Source organism: Protopterus annectens, chromosome 3.part1 (assembly GCF_019279795.1).
Source record: "Protopterus annectens isolate FY-2018-M chromosome 3.part1, PAN1.0, whole genome shotgun sequence".
Taxonomy (NCBI): domain Eukaryota; kingdom Metazoa; phylum Chordata; order Ceratodontiformes; family Protopteridae; genus Protopterus; species Protopterus annectens.
Window position 1 is genome coordinate 1,125,510,290 of NC_056732.1, and position 23,625 is coordinate 1,125,533,914.

Below are 23,625 nucleotides of genomic sequence, written 5' to 3' on the forward strand. Positions count from 1 at the left end.
ACAATTAAAATACCATAACATCACAACATTTAATTAGTGCAGACATACTGAAAAACAAAAACATCAATGTTTTGCAGTATAAAAGGCACCTTACGTCACCTGAAATTCAAAAATGCTACTAAAAATAATCCCACAACGAATCACATGAACTGCAGATGTATACATACACAATAACCTGTATTAACCATAATGTTATTCATAATTAGAAAATGCATAAGATTACTCTTTGTGGTGCAGTTTCATTTCCTGTCAGAGGATCCCTTTGACTTCTATGCACAAGGTGTAAAGTCACGGCATTCTTTTTGTCTATAAAGGACTTCCTTTTCCTATGAGGATATACATTGTAAAGAATACATTTACTTGACCATATACCATGAATAACACACACAATTGTATTAAACATTAAAACATAAGCAAAGAAAAAAAAACACAAATTTAACCTGTAGACAAAAGCTCAGAAATTAGGTATTGGAAAATTACCCAAATCTGCTAGATATCAGTTTATAAAAAGCTATGGAAAGATAACTAACAATGGGTAATTAGTTCTGAATTCTAGCTAAATGTTCTAGTCCAATGGCTCTTCTTTGGCCAATAGAACCACTAGCAATGGCCATTTCCTGTAAATAAAAAATGAACAGTAGTAAAGTATGTGACTGTATTTGAGTCAAAAACAAATATTTTTGTCATTTTACTAACATACATCACTCTCAAAGAACCAGAATAGATTAATCTGAGTTTACCTCAGCCATTTGTATTTAAAACATGTCCCCATACCATATGTCAACCACCAGTAAGGATTTTTTTTCTCCCTTTTCCATCTATGAACTCGGGGTTGTAGGAGTGATGGTAGTTGCCACACAATATCCTTTGCTGTATGCATGACCTATGCAGAACATCAAAATGATAGCATGTGTGTGTTGAGTAGCAAATGAAACATGTACACATTTAACACAACAGAGATGGTACCCACACAGAATAGCTGGAGTGTATTAAAGAAGCAATGTACAACACAGCTCCGAATTTTTTATCCAGCAAGTGTTTTGGAACTGGAAACTTTTGGTCCTTGAAAATGATGAGCTGCAGAATACAAAATGCATTTTGATGTTCTCCAATGCTCAACTGATCTACTATTCAGAATAAAACATTTGCCACACTGCAATCAAGCAAGGTATATATGTACATATTTTATAAGCAAGCACTAGCTAGGTGCAATGGACTGGAGCTATGGGTTTAACTCATGCACTGGTCCCATTAATATTTAATGCACAATAGAAATAGCACTTGGGGGAGTTAAATATATCTCACCACTGTTTTCTGATACTATGCAAAAGTGCAACTGGTCATAAGGATATACAGTAAAAAGTACATTGCTGCCTTAGTTAATTGACAAGCATTTGATACATCCAGACTTAATAGATATAATATCTTATGAAATATAGCTGAGAAATTGAAATGAAGAGACAAAGCTTCCTTCTGTGGATCACCCAATCAAACCAACCATCCTATTTCACCCAAAACACTTCTGAATGTTAGTGAACCTACTTTGTAGAAAGACTTCCAAAACTTATTTTGAAATTTCAACCAATGATCACATCCAAACCACCAATGGCTCCACCATCCCTGCTTCTACCTTCCCAACAAAAATTTCCTTCAACAACACTCACATCTTCCTGGCAACCACTCTCACAAAATCCATTTAAACTACAAAATCCATTAAAGTATGTTTTTACTCTTCTACTTTTGTGGCACTTATGAAAAAAAAAAAGCAGAAAACTCTTTGTAAAAATTCCTAACAAATTTGAAGGCAGATGTGCAACTGGAAAGGACATACTCAACTGGGAAAATAAGAAACATTGTCTGTTTTGACGATTTAAATATTTTCACTCCAGCCATTCAAAGATCCATGAGAGAGAAGAGACACAAAAAAAAATATCAAGGCAGCTCTCTCATCTCGGTCTGTCTAATTGAAGTTACGAACTATGTTTATTAGTTTAACCAAAGCCAAAGGCAAAGTACAGCTACTGATTGTTTCTTGCTCTCTTTTTCACAGCATGGAAAGTGCGGGAAGAGAGAAAAAGCCAATCAGTAGCCAATCCAGCCATCCACGTCACATACATGATTGTGGACATTGCAGTCCGATCCCTTTCCACATTACTGTGGTTACAAACCACATAGACTTCTGGGCATCACACTGATGCTTTCTATCCTTAATCCAGACTGCTTTTACCACAGTTCGGATTTACAGAAACTATTTTTTTTTAAAACCTGGAACTCGCCGAGCATGCGCAGTTCGAGTTCCTGGACAGACTTTAATAGTGAGACAGTTGGTCTCATAGCTGCAGTTAGCCAGTACAAGAAATGAATAACTATTTTTTTATTTTTTTAAATGTTCTTTCTTTTTTGTTTTTATTTCTTTCAGCTGGGGGAGCTGCAATCCTGCAGTCTGATGGCATGAGCTGCCACTGCAAAGCGCTCTAACAAGTGTGCTGTATTATACAAGGAATATAATTTAATAAAGTCAGGAAGGTATATCAAAGAACACATGTATGTTTCTTGTTTTGTGTGCAAGGGGCCTATGATTTGAAAACAGCCCAAAGGTAATCTTTATCTGCCACTGGCCAGATGCATTTTCTTTGGATGTGGGATTCAATGCTGTTTCAATCAATGTGAGTTTCAAGGGCAGAGAAGTTTTAATGCTAAGTCTATTTTCATTGTGAGACTGTATTGCTTTGTTTAGCAGATGTCTATTAGTGTTTGTGCTATAAAATGTAAAATAAAATCCAAATAATCATTATAGAAGTAAAACAGTATGCACATTAGTGTTTACGGTAAATGGGGTGAAATAGCCAGGTAATGGGACATTGGAATGGTTGCAGGGGGCTCTGGGGCCATATTTCGGTTGTCTTTTCTTCAGTTTGCTTTCGAAAATCAGTATCCCATAATTCCATTGGAGTGGGTGGAGTTACATAATTAGGTATGCTAATTTTATGTTAACAAGCATACTGATTTATACCTATTTTTCATGGGCTTTTGTCCAGATTTGTGATGTTTCCAGGTTGCGAGGTATGCATGTTCCCTGTTTGCAATCCTAAATCAAGATCATTCTTGATTGACCCTCCCCCATCAGGATGATTTCATCACATTAATTCTTTTCACTGCATGAAAACATTGTTTTATAGTTAAGATGTGCTAGGTAGGCAGATAAGTTTCAAGGTGAGAGTGGATGTAGGTTGCATCTGCAAGTTTCAATCTCAAGTCCTCCGATCTGTGCTCAAAGATGTTAACACCTGAATGTGATAATGTCAGTTGAGTATTGTGTTTATGTAATGTTCTTCTCTCTACAAAGTCTGTTACGAAATGTTTATTCTTGTTACCTTAGGAATACTTTTTAGATATTTTTTGTTAATGTCAGATGGCGAGGACCACAGTCGGAACAGATCTATGTGCATCAAGAGGATACACAGGCTTGAAGAGCAGTAGAAGGAGAGAGGTTAGGGTTGCCACCTCTTGCGATGCTGAAAACTGGAGCAATCCCACTTCCCCTGTTCTGTCCATGACTCTGCCCAGGCCCAACCCATCTCCACCCACAAACCCACCCATTTTATGATGTAAATGCATACATCATTAGGGCAGAACATCCCTTTTAGTTCATTATCATGTGCCTAATCTACATGCCATTACTCACTTTTTCTTTGTGGTGGAGTACCTCAGACTCTGCCCCATCGCTTCATCTATGCTTTTTGTGAAAAAAAAGACAGAGGTTGCTTTGTAACAAATTGTGGTATTCTGTCTATGCTTCTTTACAGAATACCAGAGTTTGTACAGTGCTTTCCGGACTACCAGAGAATCTCTCTGATTTCTGGACAGTAGGGAAAAATATATTTTACATTTATTGTGAACTGAGATGCATATTCAACTGTTCTGAGGCCTGCATTTTTGAAAATTGCATGTTTATTGTTTAGAATGCAGGAATACCCATCATGCATCAGCAAGGCAAGTGAAATCAGCAAATGGTAACTGTCATTACAGCTGTGCATAAAACTTATAGTGTTGATGTATTTTGTATTTTGGCTCCATTTTGTCAGCACAAATGTTTTAACGAAATATCCACAACTTAAATGATATTTTGTTGTGTGCATCTGACACACAAGTCTTAAGGTAAATGTTTTACATGTATGTGTAAGTGCTGTGACTATTGCTGACAATACAAAATTTTGCACACTTGTTTGTCTAGCTTTGTTTTTTGATGATTATTCTGTTGTACATATTCTGCCTATTCACAGAGGGAATGAGAGTCTGCAGTGATAATGTTAACACTGATGTTTGCTGACTTTGTGGTATGGCCATCACTTCAGCATTGGTAGTGCACCAGCCTTACACATCATGGTTGTGTTTGTAAAAACACTGATACAGCCTAGCAAAATATCATGCTGCCTGTCTCAGACAGTTTTCATATGGTGTGCCTGTTATCCACAATAGTGTCTGATAGCTTTCTCCTTATTTTTACAATGGCATTTAGTGTCTGCTTTTATACATCATTGAATGCAGACAGTAACATATGTTTGTTGAATATTCATACATTTTTACACAGCGTGTGTGTGTGTGTGTGTGTGTGTGTGTGTGTGTGTGTGTGTGTGTGTGTGTGTGTGTGTGTGTGTGTGTGTGTCTGTCTAAGCATATGGAATAGCTCAGGAAAGAATACTGTTGTTGTTTTTAGGAATACAACATATAGGGTCATGGGTAACTCTGTCCATGATGCATATGTCTCAGTCCCTGTATACAGTGTCATCATAACAATATTGTGTTGTGCTCTGATTTTCATAGGAGTATTCTGCATGGTAGACATTTTGTTTTCTTTTCTGTTGTGTTTTGAAATTAATGTTTGCAGAGCATGGTATCAGAGGAAAGTTGCCAGTATGAAGACAACAACTTGCACATGTGAGGCCACTGCCAGAATCATCCAAAGAAGATAGCAGCAATGATGATGATGATGGTGATGAGCTTGGACCCAACACTACCTGAGACATCCTGCCTGCACCCTAGAAGAGACATTGCCATGATTCTGTGTGGAGTCTACATGTCCTCTCTGGGATCATGTGGGTTTCCTCTGGGTGCCCTGGTTTCCTCCCACATTCCAAAGACATTCAGTAGGTGGATTGAGCACTCTAAAATTGTCCATAGGTGAGAGAGTGTGGGTGACTGAGTGGTACAAATGAACTACCGTGGCAGGGCTAGCCACCTGATGGTGTAAACCTTGGCTCGAGATGATTGTCACTGCTGAAGTCACACCACGACCCCGTGTGCAAAATGGGAAAAAGGGGTAGAGGATGGATGGGTGAATGGATTAGGGAGGTCATGACCAATGTGCTCTGAACACAGTTAAGGGGCTTGATAGGGACCTTCTTTGATGAGATGGCATGGGCTATGTGGGATTCATTCAGGATGATAGCTTGTGAGATTTTCAGGAGTCTGATCTACTTCAGCCTGATCCCTTCAGTCTGTAGGTATTGTCTATGCACTCCACTTGTGTTCTGCTCCCAAAATGGTGATTGACATTTAATTGTTTGGACTACATATGCACTCTTGTGCATGCATACCATGTATATGCCATGCTTATGTGTTATTATTGTTTGACATTTCCTTTGTATTCAATGTGTGCATGACACACATTAACACATTACACTGTCCACACACATTCAACTGTCCATGTATTGTTGCAGTTAACCTGTTAAAAGTGCTACAGCAGGCAGCCTGTAAACATGTGTCTTACTGGGATGATTGACAGAGAACATATGTTGTTCATAGTCCATCACATACAGTGTCATATGCCTTGGATGTCTGTTTGGCCATATTAGGTATGCTCAACATACAGACATGTCATTCCATATGGTTTTGGATGACCGTTCTCATGACATCCCACTCTCATGATGTAGTTGTGTCATGGTTTGGCAATACTGATGATGTGGGATCAAACACAGATATATCCTGTCTATGTGCAGTCCTCCTTATCTGACTGCATCAAACAGCAAGGTAATGTTAATCTGCACACAATGTTACAGATTATACATTCATTCATAGTACATTACAACATGTTTGTTGTATGTAGCATTTCCACACCCATGACATTGGTGAATACCTTCCATAAATAGTTATATATGTTATGAGTGTACTTGTTTGTGCACATAGTGCGATACATACTGACAAGAAATGTACCTTTGACATGTGAGCATTCAGTGATGTACTCACAGGGGTGTCCTCTGCTCTGTAATGAGCAGTGTGCTTACATGCACATGCATTTCTTTATCTGACATTTGCATGATAATATATGTGTATGTGATTGCAATTTTTAACTTACTTACATGTGTATGTTGATGTGACATGATTGCACATTATAGTGTGTGTGTGTGTGTGTGTGTGTGTGTGTGTGTGTGTGTGTGTGTGTGTGTGTGTGTGTGTGTGTGTGTGTGTGTGTGTGTGCGTGAGTGTGTGTGTGTGTGTGTGTGTGTGTGTGTGTGTGTGTGTGTGTGTTTTATACATGTCCAGTTCTGTGGATATCATCAATCCAGATGGCCATTTGACATACATTTTCCATTTGTTTAAATGTATTTCGTGTCTTTTACAGCAACCTGTGTGCATTACACATGCATTCACGTTGTGTCAGCTTTCCGTGTCATGCTTTACCATGATATGGTTCCAAGGGGTCTATGTCAAAGCACTGAACATTCTCTTCCATGAACTATTAATTGAGACAGTAGGACTAAACATTCAATTCAGTGAATGCTAATTTTGTCAAGTTTCACATCACTGAATTACCATAGTTGGCCAACACTGCAGACTTAACAATACCTTGTGAATGACAAAAATAAACAGAAAAGAACACTCACCCGCACACACCACAAAAACTGCTTCACCATTCTGGCTGAGATCACGTTAGAGAAGGGATCAGAAAATGTACCCTTTTCTCCACTGTAGTGTGATCTTAGAGTTGGTATATATACTTAGCAGGGGGTGTGGGGGCACAGTTTTTGTGGTGTGTGGAGATTTTTTTTCCATTTACTTTTCTTATTCACCAGGTATTGTAATGTCCATAATGTTGGCCAACTATGGCAATTTGACAATGTGAAATTTGGTGAAATAAGCATTCTCTGAATGGAATGTTCATCCTGTGCCCTTGATGAATAGTAGTTCAGGGAAGAAACTGTTCAGTGCTGTACATATAGACCCTGCCCCAGGTTGTCCACTTCTCTCCCACCGTAATATATCACAAGTATTTATTAAAGGTATATTTGCCTTTGCTAAAACTACTGTACACTGTCATTTATTAATCTGACAAGAGTGAACATATGCCAAATGCATGGCCATTTTACAATGAGGGACATGCACACAAGTTGTTGGCTAACGCTTGCAATAAATCCTTTTTCTCATTCTACTTGTTATATTCATTATTCTATGTTGTTACATATCTTGACATATTATTTCATGTCACTGGTGTATGTATGTCTACTGACCTTGATTTCATGTACATCTCATTTATTCCACTGACCCCACGTATACACATGTAAACCTGTGTGCTGCCTTTGACATGGCATATGTGTGTAACAGACACACATTCCATTACATATTTGTTTTGGTTGTGTACACCTACTTGTGTATGTAACAGCCTTATCTGATCTTCTGCGGTGACTTTTGTTTGGCACTGTGCTTGGATGTTTGCCTTTAACAACCATGGCCATAGGTTTGGTTCTGTCCTCTGGAGTTATGTACCATTGCTTGACCTGCATTTGTTCACCTGTGATGTGACTAACACCTGCACTGCTGATGGACTATTTGGATATGTATTTATTCATCCAGTTTGTACTGTGTCCCTTATTATCCTACAAGACACTTTTATCATAGGTCATGCACATCTAGGTATAACTGTCACACAGTTTGCAACATGTGCTAAAGTGATAGTGCATAGGTAGATATGTTTTTCATGCATTTCACCATGTCTGGTATGCATCCCCACCTTATTTGAAATCATTCCACTGCCCATATTGTGCAGTGTGCTATCTGTGTAACTTACTTGTCCTTACTGTTTTTATTCCAGCCTTTGACTGTCTTGTGTTGTGTTATTGTTCTGTGGATATACCTGCTGTTCTTACCTGCATCTCCCCTCTCCATATGTTTACCTTTACTTCCATTCCTTAAAGAAAAAATGGGGCCTATCCCCACCAAAAAATATTGCCCATGCCCCTCTAACTTTCCCTCAGAATTTTGTATTTCAACATCCCTCTTCTATGTTCCTCTTCTTCACCCATAACCCACATTCTGTTTTCTATCTCCCATTTTCATTGGCTGTGTGCATTACTTGTGCCCCTCACACAGGTCCCAAACCCATTGTAAGCAACTGTTAGCTATGGTGATGTGGCTGTGATTGCTTTTCACCTGTAATTTTTTTATTAGGAAATTTACAGATTCCTTTGGAATACATAAATCCAAATCAATATTTTTAATGTTTTATGTAGTATGTAGATATCTGTAGTTTTCTCTGAGTTTAATATAATGAGTAATGTGAATATATATATATATATATGCGTTACAAATAGCCTTGCAGCTTTGAAGCATGCATTACATTAAGTTAGTGGATGGCATACAGAAATATCCATGAATGTCTAAGATGTTTCTGTATATACTCCTGCAAATTTATGTTACAATTGCCATGTGCATTACTTTGGAATACTTGGTATTTTTAATGTGTGTGTGTGTGTGTGTGTGTGTGTGTGTGTGTGTGTGTGTGTGTGTGTGTGTGTGTGTGTGTGTGTGTGTGTGTTTCTAGTTATTGATACAGAGTCAGTAACATTCTATTGTCTGTAACCTTACTGCACAGGTGTTTTTATCTTTCAAAACAACTATTGGGATTATTGACTTGTGATCATCTTTCCATGTGTTTACTACTGTATGTTGTTTGACAATCATTTCTTATAATTATGGATTACTTGCGCATTCCCATAGTGTGCTGTTGGAGCTGTGGAATTCCATTGTGCACTGAGTTATTTTGAGTTCCTTGTATTATATTACCATATTACAATGTTATCTGGACATTTTGAGTTGATATCAGCATAATGCACTAGATTCTGAGAGCTTTACGGAAACTGTTTCTATGTTACACATTTCAAGCTGTGTTTAAGGAGAAATGTGTAATCAATAACTTGTGATTGAACTTTTTTTCTTCTTTTTTTATGAATGATTTGACTGTGTACAAGGAAGCAATACTCATATAATGAGCGTATGGCTGATGCAGTAATTTAATTTATTAAAACAATGCAGTATAGTATGATATAGGAAACAATGGACTGTTTTTCCAGGTATGTAGCTTAGAGCAAGTGTGACCCAGGGTTTTAGAAATATTTTTTTAACTTTGAGTAGATTGTCCAAGTCCTCCATCATCTGTTATTGTTACTCTTTGCTCTCACTTATCTGCATGTTTTCAGTTGTTAACTGGCATTTACTGTTGCGCTTAACTGCTAGTACCTATACTGACCAAGTAAAATGTTTACTGAATCCCAAAATGTTGTCAATGCAAAGTAAATATTTTGCTTTCTTCAACTCCCAGGGAATTCTAACATGACTGAAATCAAAATATAGTTTATTGAATTAACTCAGATGTTTAGGGTTTTTCCTCTTTCTCTTCTTCCTGTCTCTACATTATAAATCTTATTATGGCATATGTATGTTATTTCTTTATCTACTTCTCTCCTGTCAGCTATTATAACTCAATGCTGACAACCTATTTGTTAAATCTGGAATTTTAAATACAAACTTATGCAGAAATGTATTTTATTTTATCAAATTGTAATGGACTGCATATTGCAGAAGACAGCATTTATTATGTTATAACTCATGTTTTTCAGAGGACTTCAAAAGAACACAACTGGTGGAAATTGTTTTTGTTCATAATGGCAATCTTTGGAATATGCAAAGAGCTTCTACAAATATTTCAACAGGTAATCAGTAAATATTATTATAAGATTCAAGAGTTTGATCGGATTATTAATTATGTTTATGAACGTAAACATCCTTTTATAATCAAACTGAACATATTATGATTCCTTTGCATTACAAGTTATAAGCAGTAGGTTTTCATTTTACAATACTGAAAACATTTAAGTGTTGTTACAGTATTTATAGTCTGCCTCCATATTAGATTTCATAGATTATTTGTCACAAATAGTATAAAGTTAACTCAGATAAGTAAAAAACTAAGGAATCAAGTTTATCAGAATGACAAAACATTGCAGAACTATATACACACACCTTGTTTACATGTGAGTTTTTGCTATGGGTTCCATTTCTTTTTGCATGCTAAAGACATGCTATAGATGAAATGATGAAACTCTAAAACGCCATTCTCTGAACATGATGTTTGAATGTGCACACGCGCACACGTGTGCGTCTGTGTATGTGCATGTTTGTATATGTGTGTGTGTGTGTGTGTGTGTGTGTGTGTGATGTATATATATATATATATATATATATATGTGTGTGTGTGTGTGTGCGTGTGTGTGTGTATGTGTGCTTGTGCATGTTTGCATGTATTGATGTATGTATGTGTCTACATGTTTACCTTCAAGTGATTGAAGCCTGCTTGTTTGCCTCACCAGATGCTGTAAAATGAATATCGAAACATGTGAGCTGAAAACACTAAAAAACATACAAAACCTTTTGGTACTCTGCATCCCGCATACCACCTGAACTATACCAGTTCCATGGTCTCATCACAGTGAAGAAAATGATCAAAATCCCAAAAAAGCACTCCACCAGATCCCACAATACAGCACACTATAAAGAAACTCACTGCCAGAAGCATGCCTGGCTCAACCTATCCCACAAAATAATGTCCCGTCACCTCAGTTCTTTAAATGAAGAGCAAAAAAAAAAAAAAGGACTTCAATATTCTTCCTGGAGACAGTTGACAGTACCTAGTCCATCTCCCAGCTCCCATGTGAAGAGCTAACAAAAATGTCTGTTTCTGCTACTAGCACATGAATCAGGTGGCCAGACGCATGTCATGCCCCCCCCCCCCCCACACACACACACACCTCAGCCATTCAGGTCCCATTTCTGTGCCCTACCCATGTCATTTCTTCTTTTTTAAACTGTAACAAACTGTAACAAACTGTTTTCTACAAATGTAGCAAAGAGTTGCTACAGCTTATACCCTGCCTACATGGAGTGCTATGGCATGTAAGTTTTAGTTTAAATGAGAAAAAAAATATCTTCTTCTTTTAAACTGTAGCAAACAGCTGTTACAGTTTACTCCCTGCTTGCATGGACAATTTTTTTCTTTTAAACTAGAGCAAACTACTTAACTACAAATGTTACAGGCAGTTGCTACTGTTTATACCTTTCATGGAGTGCTACAACACTCAGGTTTTCTTTAAAACAATACATTTACATTTTAGCAAATTGCTTGCTACAGTGTTGCATGCAGTTGTTTTTTTAGACCATTCACGGAGGGCTTCAGCACTGAGGTTTAACCACAAATGCAATACCAGCTTTGAAAAACTGGTATTGTACTAAAAGGTGAGCAGCATGATGGATGGCTGATAATACCCCCTAACATTTTTATGGCTGGGGCAGTTGCCCCTCTTGCCCCTCCTTAGCTATTTTATGGCTCATCAAAACATAACATTTGCAAACTAAAGTCATTCATCCACCATTATCTCAACCACCTGTAACAAAGCCACATCTGCATGTCTGTGCCTAGATCTCTGTCCCATTTGCATATGATGATAGAGATGTTACAGTTTGCTGACAAAGTAACTACTGTGTTTTGCATACAGCAAGCAAGGCTTTAGAAGTAAATGATGGAAAATATGCTATATGTTAGGGACTGCCCTGGATTCTAGTGCATCTTGTTGCACCAGAGAGTCACTGTAAATTCTAACAATCGCGTCTCTTTTGGTGCAAAACACTAGAATGAGAAATAAGGAAAGATAAAGATATACTAGTGTAACTAGAATAAGTGAATCTGATATAATTTTATCTTAGTATTCAACCATTAAGGTCATTATGCTTTATTTAGTTATTTATTTTAAAGGAAAAAAACCACCTTGTCCTACAGTTTAACTCAATCTTTAGGATTCTTTCCTCCCTACAATATGGTGTCAGCATTGTGTAGGCAACAGAAGCCAGCTTGTACTTTTTATGACTTATTTCATTGCATTGGAGTCAAAGGAAGGGAAAGGTCAGCTACTTTTTTTTTAAGCTCAGCTTCTCACATACTTTGCAGAGGAGTTCATCTCCACCTGCATGACATATCACAGACACAGTTAAATCTGTAGTTTACACCGTCAGGGGCTGCTGTCAATCTTAGATTGGCAATTAATCCTACTAATGTCATGAACACAGCAGCTGATATAAATAAGACAGAAAGCTGCAGAACTGTTTTCCACTGTTTTTATTGCAGAGAGGAGGAGAACTAACACTCCCCTTGCACAGCAAAACAAAGCAATTGGATCAGTCAGGGGTTTAAAGGCAATTGTTGACTGACAAATTTACATGAGCAGCAACGCAGTATTGAAATGCTAAGCTTCAAATGTTGGCTATTTATAATAGTTCGTGTATTAAGATAACTTAAATGTAGTATCGGAGATTTCTGTGACATTTAGAGAAAAGTCAGAAAATATTTTTTCTTGTTGCGTATCAATGCATTTACTATTTTCAAGCCCCCCCGACACACAGTCAGGTCAGAACTGCAGAAAGAGAAACAGGCGACAACCCTTGATACTGGTCATAAAAAGGTCTTTTATACTTTTTTGTGACATTCTTCCAGAGGAGGATGCATACCTGGTACACACAGATCCACTGTAAGCAATTCCCACTGACTTTGACTCAGTCCTTACATTGTTAGACTGCATGAGCATTTTTTACTCCACAGAGCAAATGTGATAATTGATGGCAACCATACTATGCAATTAATTTACTTTATCATACTTTTACTATGTGCCCTTGCATTAAAAACACTAAGAAAAGTATATCAGAAGTACTTAACTGTGTTTAAATCTACACACACACACACACACACACACACACACACACACACACACACACACACACACATATTCAGACGTGCATTTAAACAGAGTATTGCATCCCACATTATAGTACTCTACATGCTACATGCATTTTTATATACACACACAGACACACTCACACATATGTGTATATATATATATATATATATATATATATATATATATATATATATATATATATATATATATATATATATATATATGTATGTATATATGCTGTGGTGGTGCAGTGGTTAGCATTGTCGCCTCACAGCAAGAAGCTCTCCTGTTCTATTCTCAGCTGGAGTGCCTTCTGTGTGGAGTCTGCATGTCCTCCTCTGGTCGAGTGATGTTAAAGACATGCAGGTAGGTGCGAGTGTGAATGGGAATGCCTTTGTTGAAGGTTGGGCATCAGGCTGGCAACTCAGCACTGTAAAAATTCACTGCCAATCATGAGCGGACCAGAGTTCCGCTGAGGCGACCCCTAACCGGGAAAAGCCTAAAGACCTTTTATATATATGTATACATACATACATATATATATATATATATATATATATATATATATATATCTATATATATATATATACATACACACACACACATGTCTTTATGTGTTGAAATACATACACAGTTACACAAAATTTCCATTCTTATTTGTTTATCTTGAAAGAATATGAAGTATCCATATACACATATAATCTAGTTCCCAGTTATACACACACACACACACACACACACACACACACACACACACACACACATGTTTTTGTACACATGTACTTTATGCACATACACATACACACAAACACATACACACACTTATTATATGTGTGTGTGTGTGTGTGTGTGTGTGTGTGTGTGTGTGTGTGTGTGTGTGTGTGTGTGTGTGTGCAGTATGGGTACATGCAATTCATTATAATAAACAACATAATAAAATTAAGCATGATTAATGTATACATTCTAATAAATGTACTATCACACATTGACTATGTGTTGCACATGCAATCTTAAGTCACTGTCTTTATGCAAGTATAAATAAATAAGAAATAGAAAAAAGGAGTGTGAAATAATTAAGGAACTAGTAAAACACGTTTTAATTCTGCATTATTCATGAGAGAGAAAAAAAAAACTTCTCAATGAAGGCTTTGGGAAGTAGCAGGCAGACTTAATTTGGAGTCCTACTACTTATCATAATACAGCAAGGATCATTTACTGCAGTTATTGTTTTAACACCTCAGCATGAATGTGTGGGGGAAGGTCTGTGAGTTCTTTTAGGACTACAAAAGACTCACTTTACAAAAACCTGTTATTTACCTACTTTCTTTTGCTGAAAGTAGCTAACAGCTACTTTACTTATAGCATAAAACAAGCTCTGACAGACACATAAATGAGGCTTAGTCAGGAAAAAATAGAAGTAGTTCTGTTACAAAAGGAGTGTTAAGATGACAGTGCTTCACAGCCCTGCCATTCTATCTTAATGGCATGAGAAAACAGCACCACTTCCTTATGTCTACCATGAGTCATATAAAGAGGACTTGAAATGTATTCTGGGAAGAAGAAATGAAAGTAAGAAAACAAGATCAAGTTACCAAGGCAGGCCCCATCATCCACCATTTTGAGGGAAACACATTAATGTTGTAAAATTAGCACTTGAAGTGATTTAGAGGCATTAAAATAGCTCAAAAACAAAGATACAATGAAAAAAATATGTTTTTTTTTAGTTCTAATGTAGAGTTTTCCTTTAATGAAATGTTTTTTTTCAGTCCTTGAGCCACTCCACTTTGACATCAACTTCTCAGAGGTCAGTGCTAATGTTAAGGGTTTGTGGTTTGCAGGCCTGCAGCTGACTGGAGCATTGTTGTCAATGTAAACTGAAGAAAATACCAAGAGCCTCCAGCAGGGCCTGTCCTGAACAAATAGCTAGTGTCAAAACCATGAACTAAAACTAAGTAAGACATGTATAAAGTATCAGTCCACTTGTAACTATCACATTAACACCACCTAATAAAATCCATCCTGTAGTTAGGGATCTGGGAACCTATGTTGACAATTAACTGTTCTTTGCTCTCCACATATTTCCTCTTGTAAGGAAGTCCTATTTCAGTACAAAGCTTATGTCTAAAGGTATTGCATCCAGATTAAGGGGTCTATTCATTCCACTGTACTCAGCTTTCATTAGTCTAATCATTGAGTACAATGCTCCTTTTATTATGTACCTCTCTAAACACAACTGAAATGACCACAATATTTTCTCACTAAACCAAATAAACAGCCAAATCATAAAAAAGTATGCCAACTGTCTCAAAGTCCTGTCCCTCTTCTCATTATTATACATGTTACTAAGAAGCAAACTCTGCATCACTTACAGAACTTCAGTATACTATATTCCATCCGACCTATTACACATTTATAAGTTCATATCATAAGCACACACTATCTCAATCCATCCAGAAATCTTTTTCCCATTTTTCCACATGGGGTTGAAATGTCACTTCAACACTGACAATCATTTAGAGCAAGTTCACCTGATGAGGGGTTAGCCTGCAATGATTGTCCTTCCATACCTACACTCATATGCACAGTCACACTATGGTGAATTTATAGTGTTCAGTCATTCTACTCATGTCTTTGGAATGTGGGAGGACACTAGGGCACCCTGAGCCAACCAGCACAAAGGAAGGACATGCAGGCTCCCCATAGAAGGCACCCCAGCTGAGAATCAAGCCAGATAACCTCTTGCTGTGAGGTGGGTCTATATGTCTATATTATATTTTCGAACGTTTCAAACATTGAACACCATATCGTCGACACCATATGAGCGATGTTTGAAATTTCGAAAATATAAAAAAAAAAAAAAACTATACTTACCCAAATGCTGTAGGCAGGAAGGTAAGCCCCCCTGCATCACCCATGTGGGGGGCTGCACCCCTCACACCCCTGCTACTTAAATATTCCCACTCCAAGATCACACTGCATTGAAGTAAAGAGAAAATATTCCCTATGGCGATATCCATGTTACGCGCACAACATTTTGACGTTTCGACCAATTGGGTTCGCTCAATACACATTTGCCATTTACAATTTTCAGTCATGTGATAGTAACCCCTGTAAGGCAACCACACAATCTGCTATGCCATCTTGCCACCCTTGAGGGGTGGGTGTGGGGATCTCAATCTCTTTTGCATAATAAATAGAACACGTCTGAGGAATAGGTTTGTATCACAGAACATACCACTTCTGTGGAACTGTCTGCCACTCCACATAAAGCAAAATATGTCTTTGACTGTATTCAAAGTTAATTTAGACAAATGGACAGTTAGCAACAAATTCACCCTTCTTTAGCAAACCTGTCTCACATGGATGGAAAAACATGTAAATGTCCCAGCACATCCTTGTTCAGCCTATCTCTGGGTTATTCATATGCAAAATATATGGACTAAAAACTGCAAGTGGAATGTATGGCTGGGCTTCTTAAGATCCTCGCAGATCAATAGTCTTAGTGGTACCTATAATTCTATAAACGTATGGTTCTAAAATGTCCTAAGACAGCTAGCTACAAGTGACTGTGAGCAGACTCGGTTTTGTCTGTTAGCAAGTGATCAAGTTATTATTAGTGCTGTTTGTTGAAATTAAGTTTTTTTTGTTTTGAATTCATGTTATCAATTCAGTGGACTTAATCAGTGCTGGTCTCTTTTGTTTAGGATATTTTTTTTTAGGTTTTGCCTGCTGGCCTTTATTTCAAATATCCCCTATGGCAGGGACTGGTCTTCACATGTACTGAAAAAAATAGTTGCTGTGCTTTGCCGCTTCTGTACAGTTTGACATATTTTACAGCAGTAACTAGCCTTTGGCACTTGCTGATAAACCAGTTTCTGTGCATTACATTTTTGTTACAGCTGAAGGAATTTTCAGAATTCATCAAGACATTATTACTCATGGAGGCATATAAATGATTGACAGAATGCAGCAGTTAGTTATTTACCACCAGTTACATTGGTGTCAATTACTTATATTTGCTGGCTACAGCATAACTAAGTTTGGATCTGCATTATATATATTTTTTCAACTTTGCTACTTAATTGTCTGTTCAGGGACACTTAATGTCAGACATAAGTTCTAACAGTTAATACATGCAGGCATTGCATCATTGTTGATCCTTACATCTATAAAATATATCATTATTTATACCAGACCTGGATTTTGCTATTTTTTGTTATGGTAGGAAAGATTATAAAAGAAATTGAGCGACTTTCGAATTGACTTATAATTTTCTGCCTGTTGGATTATGCCGTTTAATTTTTTGTGATGCTATCTTATTTAAAATGCCATTGGAGTTGATTCTGCCTTTGACATACTGATCAGTGCTGTATTCATTTGTCATTTTATTTAATTTTGCTTATAAGAAAAAAAAAAACAGTATTTTTGTTTGGTAAACTGTGACATAATGTGATGGTCTACCAAAATTCCTATATTTGTAAATTAATCAATTTTGCTATTCCTACTTTTTTTTCTACAGGATTAGGTTTCAAGCAACTAAATAAACTTGAACTTGATTTATGCCAGCATAAAATAAACCTGAAGGGTCAGAGTCATAGTATAGTGTTGAGTGGCATGATTCCTGTCTTCTCCCATGCAATGTTCATGTCCAACATTTTTGTCTTGCAGAGGCAATATTTAGATAGCCCCATAAGATTTAACGCTAGTCATACATTTTGTTAGGAGCAGTTAAGAAACGCTCATATTACACTTCAACTGTTAACATGTTAGACGTTTGTATTAAATAGCTTTACTTATAACAATAAGCCAGCAGTACTTATCAAATTAGTGATAATGCTAATAATTGCTAAAGCCATAAATGGTCATACTGTTGTCATATTTTAGGCATATTGTTTGCAGATATATAAATACTAATTTTATTTCAACCTGCTAACAACTCATTGCTGTTTATAATAGATGCAACCTTGCCCTTCCTAATTCTTGGCTTTTTTTTCTGTGTTTAACAGAGATCATATAAATGAAAAGTAAAGCATGTATAATTTCTTCTGCTGTCTGCTAATACGACATGGGAGGGTGGCCTAATGGTTAAGGTGTTTGCCTTACAAACACAAGGTGCAGGGTTTGAGTCTCACAATGGATAATTGGCTAGGATTACAATGGCTCGCAAGGGCAGTTTGCTTAGTACTAACCTATGAACCTATGCTTGTTTCAAGAGATAGCGAATACTAACACATAATGACATTTATGCCAATGGCAGAATGTTGCAGTACATATCCTGGGATTGAGAAACATGCCTATTATAATTGCACTGAGATACACATGCCTATTATAATTGCACTGAGATACTTAGTTGCTTACTATTGGCCCAAAGGTAATTAATAATTAACTGTCTACTACTAATTAAAAAATACACTCATGAAAATGAAAGCCTTGTTGAAAAGAGGTTGTTTTCCACAACTGCAGCCAGAAATGACATGAAGAAAATCCACAACCACAGCCAGAAATGACATAAAGAAAAGTGAAGCAAGCTATGCAGGGTCAATAGTGCAACTGGTAGCACGCTCACCTCTAGTGTAAAAGGTTGTGTGTTCTATTCTCTCACCCAGTAAAATGACTGCTAACACTGCAGTGCAACATAAAGGGATGCTACACTCCTCAGTGTGCTGCCCTTCAAATGAAATTTTAAACCAAGTTCTCATCTACTTAAGATGGTGGACTCCAGGGTAACTATTGAAAAGAGTAGAGGAAGTTCCCCCATACCCTGGCCAAATTTCCCCTAGTAGTATAAATTCCACCTCTGGTCTCCCCTGAAAAGACACTACTAGCATTGTGGGACTTAACCACTCAAAAGAATAAAAAATAAATAAAAGACACACTCTAATAATAATAACCAATATCAAAACAATATACTGAAGTTGTACTCTCACTTGGCAGCCAATTATAAAGTTTCACCATCAAATGAAAAAAAAATTGGTATTCAAAAATAATAGCTATAAAATCATAAACTGATATTAGATCAGTACTGGACAATTTTGAATAACATGTTATAGATTTCATAAACCACTGTAAATCTATAAGAAGAATAAATTGAGCAACACCTTCACAACTAGGAAACATACAATGGTGGCAGCACATCAAACACATTAAAACACTGAAGTTTTAATTCTTCAGAAAAGTAAAATGACTCCAAGACAAATATGACAAAATGTAAAAGTCCCAGTACAGAATAACATGATAAGTGCTTTCAGTAAACCTTCTTCAGATCATAGTGTGAATCGGGACTTGCTTCTTCATTAAAAAAGGCTAGCAGCCAATAAAAACAAAGTAATAGGATAACTCCCTTTTTCTTTCATTCATGATTCCTCAGCCAATCAGATAGTTCAATTGGTGATACGCCTCCTGACTAGCCAATAGTTGGTCTCCTGGCTTTCAGTACTAGTTTCAAGGGAATTACTGCATTTAATCCATGGGAGCAATCTGCCTGTAGATTGATTATCCACTTGATTTCACACAATTCAGTTTTGTTAGAAATCTCCCATTGTTTCTTTCCTACAAATATTCTTTCAATAACTTTAAAAACAAAAGAATGAGTGGAGAAACTATGTACATGTGAGGAAAGGGCATTATGTAGGTCACCTTTACGTATGTCATTTAAATGCCTTAAGACCCTCCTTTTAAAAACCTGATTGGTTTTGCCAACATAAAATGCTGAGCGCACCATACAGGTTGCCCAATAGTCCACATTCTGGGTGTTATAGGTAGCTTTACAATTAAAGGTATATTCAAAACGCGAACTGGGATGGCTGAAAGAATTGCGGCTTTCAATATAATCACATGCCAAGCAATTCCCGCATCGAAAAGTTCCTTTAGGTCCTACTTGCAATCACTTAGAAAAACCATCCTTAATGCACAGAAGTCTTTTAATCTTCTTTTAGTTTTATAACCAAAGCTTGGTTTCTCTCCTACAATATCTCGTAACCTTAGATCCTGAGTGAGAATTGGCCAATATTTATGAACATCTTTTACTTGTAAACTGTCTGTACTAAATGTAACCATCAATCTCATTGTGTCAGGTTTAATACATGTTTTACTACAAGTAATAGCTTCTGTGCTATTCAAACCCACTTCCTCATTCCTCATGGGTTTATTAAGCAAAGAATCAGTGTCCTTATTGGAATAGCCTTGTAATTGTAATTGTTTCTGCAGATCTTGAATCTCTTGCTGAATAACCGACTCTTGGGTACACCTTCTAGTATTTCTTGTGATCTCATTCCGCATAATATTGCTAGTAACATGTCTCAGATGCATGCTGCTCTTGTGGAGGTAATGATTCCTCCAAGTGTCCTTTCTGTATAAGGTGGTGTCTATTTTGCCATCCATTCTCAGAATAACATTGACATCAAAAAAACTCACAGAGGTGCTTGACCATTACCCTGTGAGCTTCAAAAAAGTAGTGGTGCTGTTTAAATACTGCAGAAATAGAATGAATTGTTCAACTTCTCCATCCCACACTAAAAAAAGGTCATCTATAAAACGACCATAAAATATGACATGCTGATTCCAAGGGTTGAAAGCACTAAGAATGTGTTCTCTTTCCCATTCGGATAAAATGAGATTAGAATAACTGTTTGCACAGGGAGTGTCCATGGCCATCCCCCCAGCGCTGCCAAAAGATATGCTGTCCATAGAAAAAAAAAATTAGTTTCCAAGATCATGTCTAATAACATGCATATCAAGCTGGCATCTTTGTTAACAACATCCTGTGTCAGGATCTTCCTAATAGTCTCTATTCCATGGTCATTTGGGATTGAAGTAAAAAGGCTGTTAACATCCATTGTGGTCAACAAAAGATTGGATGGGTCTATTTTGGATGTCATAACAGCATGCAGCTTGTTCAAAAAATCATCTGTGTCTCGTAGCACAGTGATTATGTGTTTTAGCACTGTTTTCAACTCCCTTTTGACATAAAGAGAATAGTTTCTGTAACCCAACCCTGTCCTAAAACAATAGGATGTAAGGGTGGGTTTACTAAACTTTTATGTATTTTTGGAAATCCACTTATAAATGGAACAGTGGGATGTGCAGTGTGAAAGAAATTGAATTGATCTATATTTATAGTACCTTCTATGAGCATGTCATTTAGTTGGTTCTTAATTCTTTGCATGTGGTTTTTAAGAGTTTGTGAAGTTACTTCTGAATAAGTTTTCTGATCATATAGCATCTCTAGCATTTTTTCTCTGAACCATTCAGCACATAGCCCAACTATAGACCCTCCTTTCTCTGCTGGTTTAAGTACAATATTATCATTCTGTTGCAGATCAAAAATGGCCTGTCTTTCTTGACTAGTTATATTGTGAAAGTGCTTGGTGTCTTTCCCCTTCCTTAGTCTCTCTACTTCATCACTACATATTCGTGTGAATAAATCAACAGCTGGACGGTTCAAAGGAACAAAAGTATTTGGTTTCTAATAGTTCTATTATCTATGTTGTTGTTCCCATAAATACTCTTCAAAGTCACATTTCGTGTAAAGTATTTCATGTCAATCGTAAATGCACTTAAATCATATTTCAAAGAGGAAATAAACGTAAGACTCTTTTACAGCACACTCAATTCTACACTACTTAGCTGGTATTTTGCGATATTTACCACAAGTGATGTATTTATCACATCATGATTTTCTTTCTTTTTCTGTCCTGGCTTAGGGCCTGTGGATTCCTGTACTGTTTCTGTTTCAAAAAAATGGTAAATTGTGAGAAAATAAGGCATGCATGGCTCCTTTCTTTGGTATAATTCCAATATCAGTAGAATTACAAGCTTTCTCGGCAGATAATGATGAATTAATATTCACTACTTATGTGAAACCAGAGACTCAAGCTTCCTTACTTGCTGCATTCAATTGGCCTGTCTCCATAGTAACATTAGACTGATTACTTGCAGTTGTGTTCTGTAAGGTTTGTTCCTTTTCTGAATTTCTCTGCAAACGCGTTTCAAATCTCCTTTCTTTTCTTGGCCATTCAAAGATACGTCCTTGCCTGAAATCCATAACATCTCTGGTTAACTTTTTTCTTTCTTGTTCTTTTAATTTGTACTCATAAATATTCAAGTTAAACTGGAGCATTTCCAACTTATTAGTTTGAGAGCTAGTTAAGTCATATTTTTCTAGCTCAGTCTGTTTTAATTTAATATATTTGGCAATGTTTTCTTCCTTCACTTTGAATAAATCTATGAGTAAACTCATGTAGCAAAAACTAGTCTCCAAATTTATAGCCTGCCATTTGGCTAGTAACTCGGGGTACTGATTACCATAACTTGGCATGCATTTCACACTCATCCCCCTAGGGATGACTTGGTTATGTATGCTAGCTTCTAAATGGAATCGTTGCCATGTCAGCCTTTTAAGGCAATATGCTGCTGTTTCCACTTCCCCCAGAATCACATCAAAGTTACTATCACTAGTAGTTTCATGGGGGTTCACATCTTCTTCAGAATCAAAAATTAATTATCAAAGTATTCACCGTACCTTCTGAAGACTCCGCTCTCATATTACTTTGCATGAAATCCATAGCAAAATGTCCTTTTCCAATATTCTGTTTTTCAATACTATCAGCCATGTGCAGTGTGAAAATGCCAATATCAAGAACCAAGAGAAGTAAATGTATACCTCTCACTACTAAAGGTGTAGCAGGCAAAAGAAAACAAGAAGAATAAATTGAGCAACACCTTCACAGCTAGGAAACATACAGTGGTGGCAACAAGTCAAACACGTTAAAACACTGAAGTTTTAATTCTTCATACTGTAAATCTATAATGTGCAAAATAACAGTAAAAAGGTTCTGTACATCATTTGTAACAAAATGCAAAATGTCATCATATTTAACCCAAATTAATTGGTGTAAAAAATGCCAAGCATCTTTCGCTGTCAAATTGTTTTCATCAAGAAATGCTCATGTTTAGAAGCAACATAAATAGGTAGAGGTAGTTTCAGTTTCTGAACAGCCCCGACCCCAGAAACAATTGCTCATAATGAGAAATCTGCACTATTTTATGTGCTTTTAAAATATGAAAAATGGTGGGTATAGCTGTGTGTTTTACACACAATTAAATTAAATATGGAATAATCAATGTTGCTTTCAAGCAAAAGGTCATCCAGAACATAATCAATTTGTGTATATGTTATACTCATTTTATTATTGTAACAGGAAAGTAAAAATCATTACCAGTCAACAAGCAAGTCATTTTAGCAACAATAATCAGTTGAATTCATTAATACAAGCCCCTGCCTTTAATAGGTTTATAACTCCCACTGATAGGTCCTGAGATAGCTCAAACAAGATGTGTATTTTCACATAAATTGTAAAAACTAGGATGTGTTGCAGTACATTCCTAAAATATCTCTTATATAGACATTTGAAACACGTAATCTCTGAGTGCAAAGAGGAGCTGAAAATGTATTTTCTTTTCCTTAAGCCTTAACAAGTTTCAGAATTTAGACAATTTAAATTAAAACACCATCCAATTAAGTCTGTGTGTAAAACATTGAGTCTTAAGTAAATTAATAAGGTTGCCA

The 23,625-nt window shown here is 36.6% G+C and overlaps 1 protein-coding gene across 1 annotated transcript in view; it reads left to right on the top strand.

Moving 5' to 3' along the window:
- The window catches only part of LOC122797757 (transient receptor potential cation channel subfamily A member 1-like), a 1,751,748-nt gene that overhangs the window by 882,730 nt on the left and 845,393 nt on the right, over positions 1–23,625 (top strand). Inside the window, exon 21 of the mRNA XM_044066281.1 lies at positions 9,894–9,986. Within this exon, the coding sequence (XP_043922216.1) occupies positions 9,894–9,986 (93 nt within the window). The remainder of the gene's footprint in view (positions 1–9,893; positions 9,987–23,625) is intronic.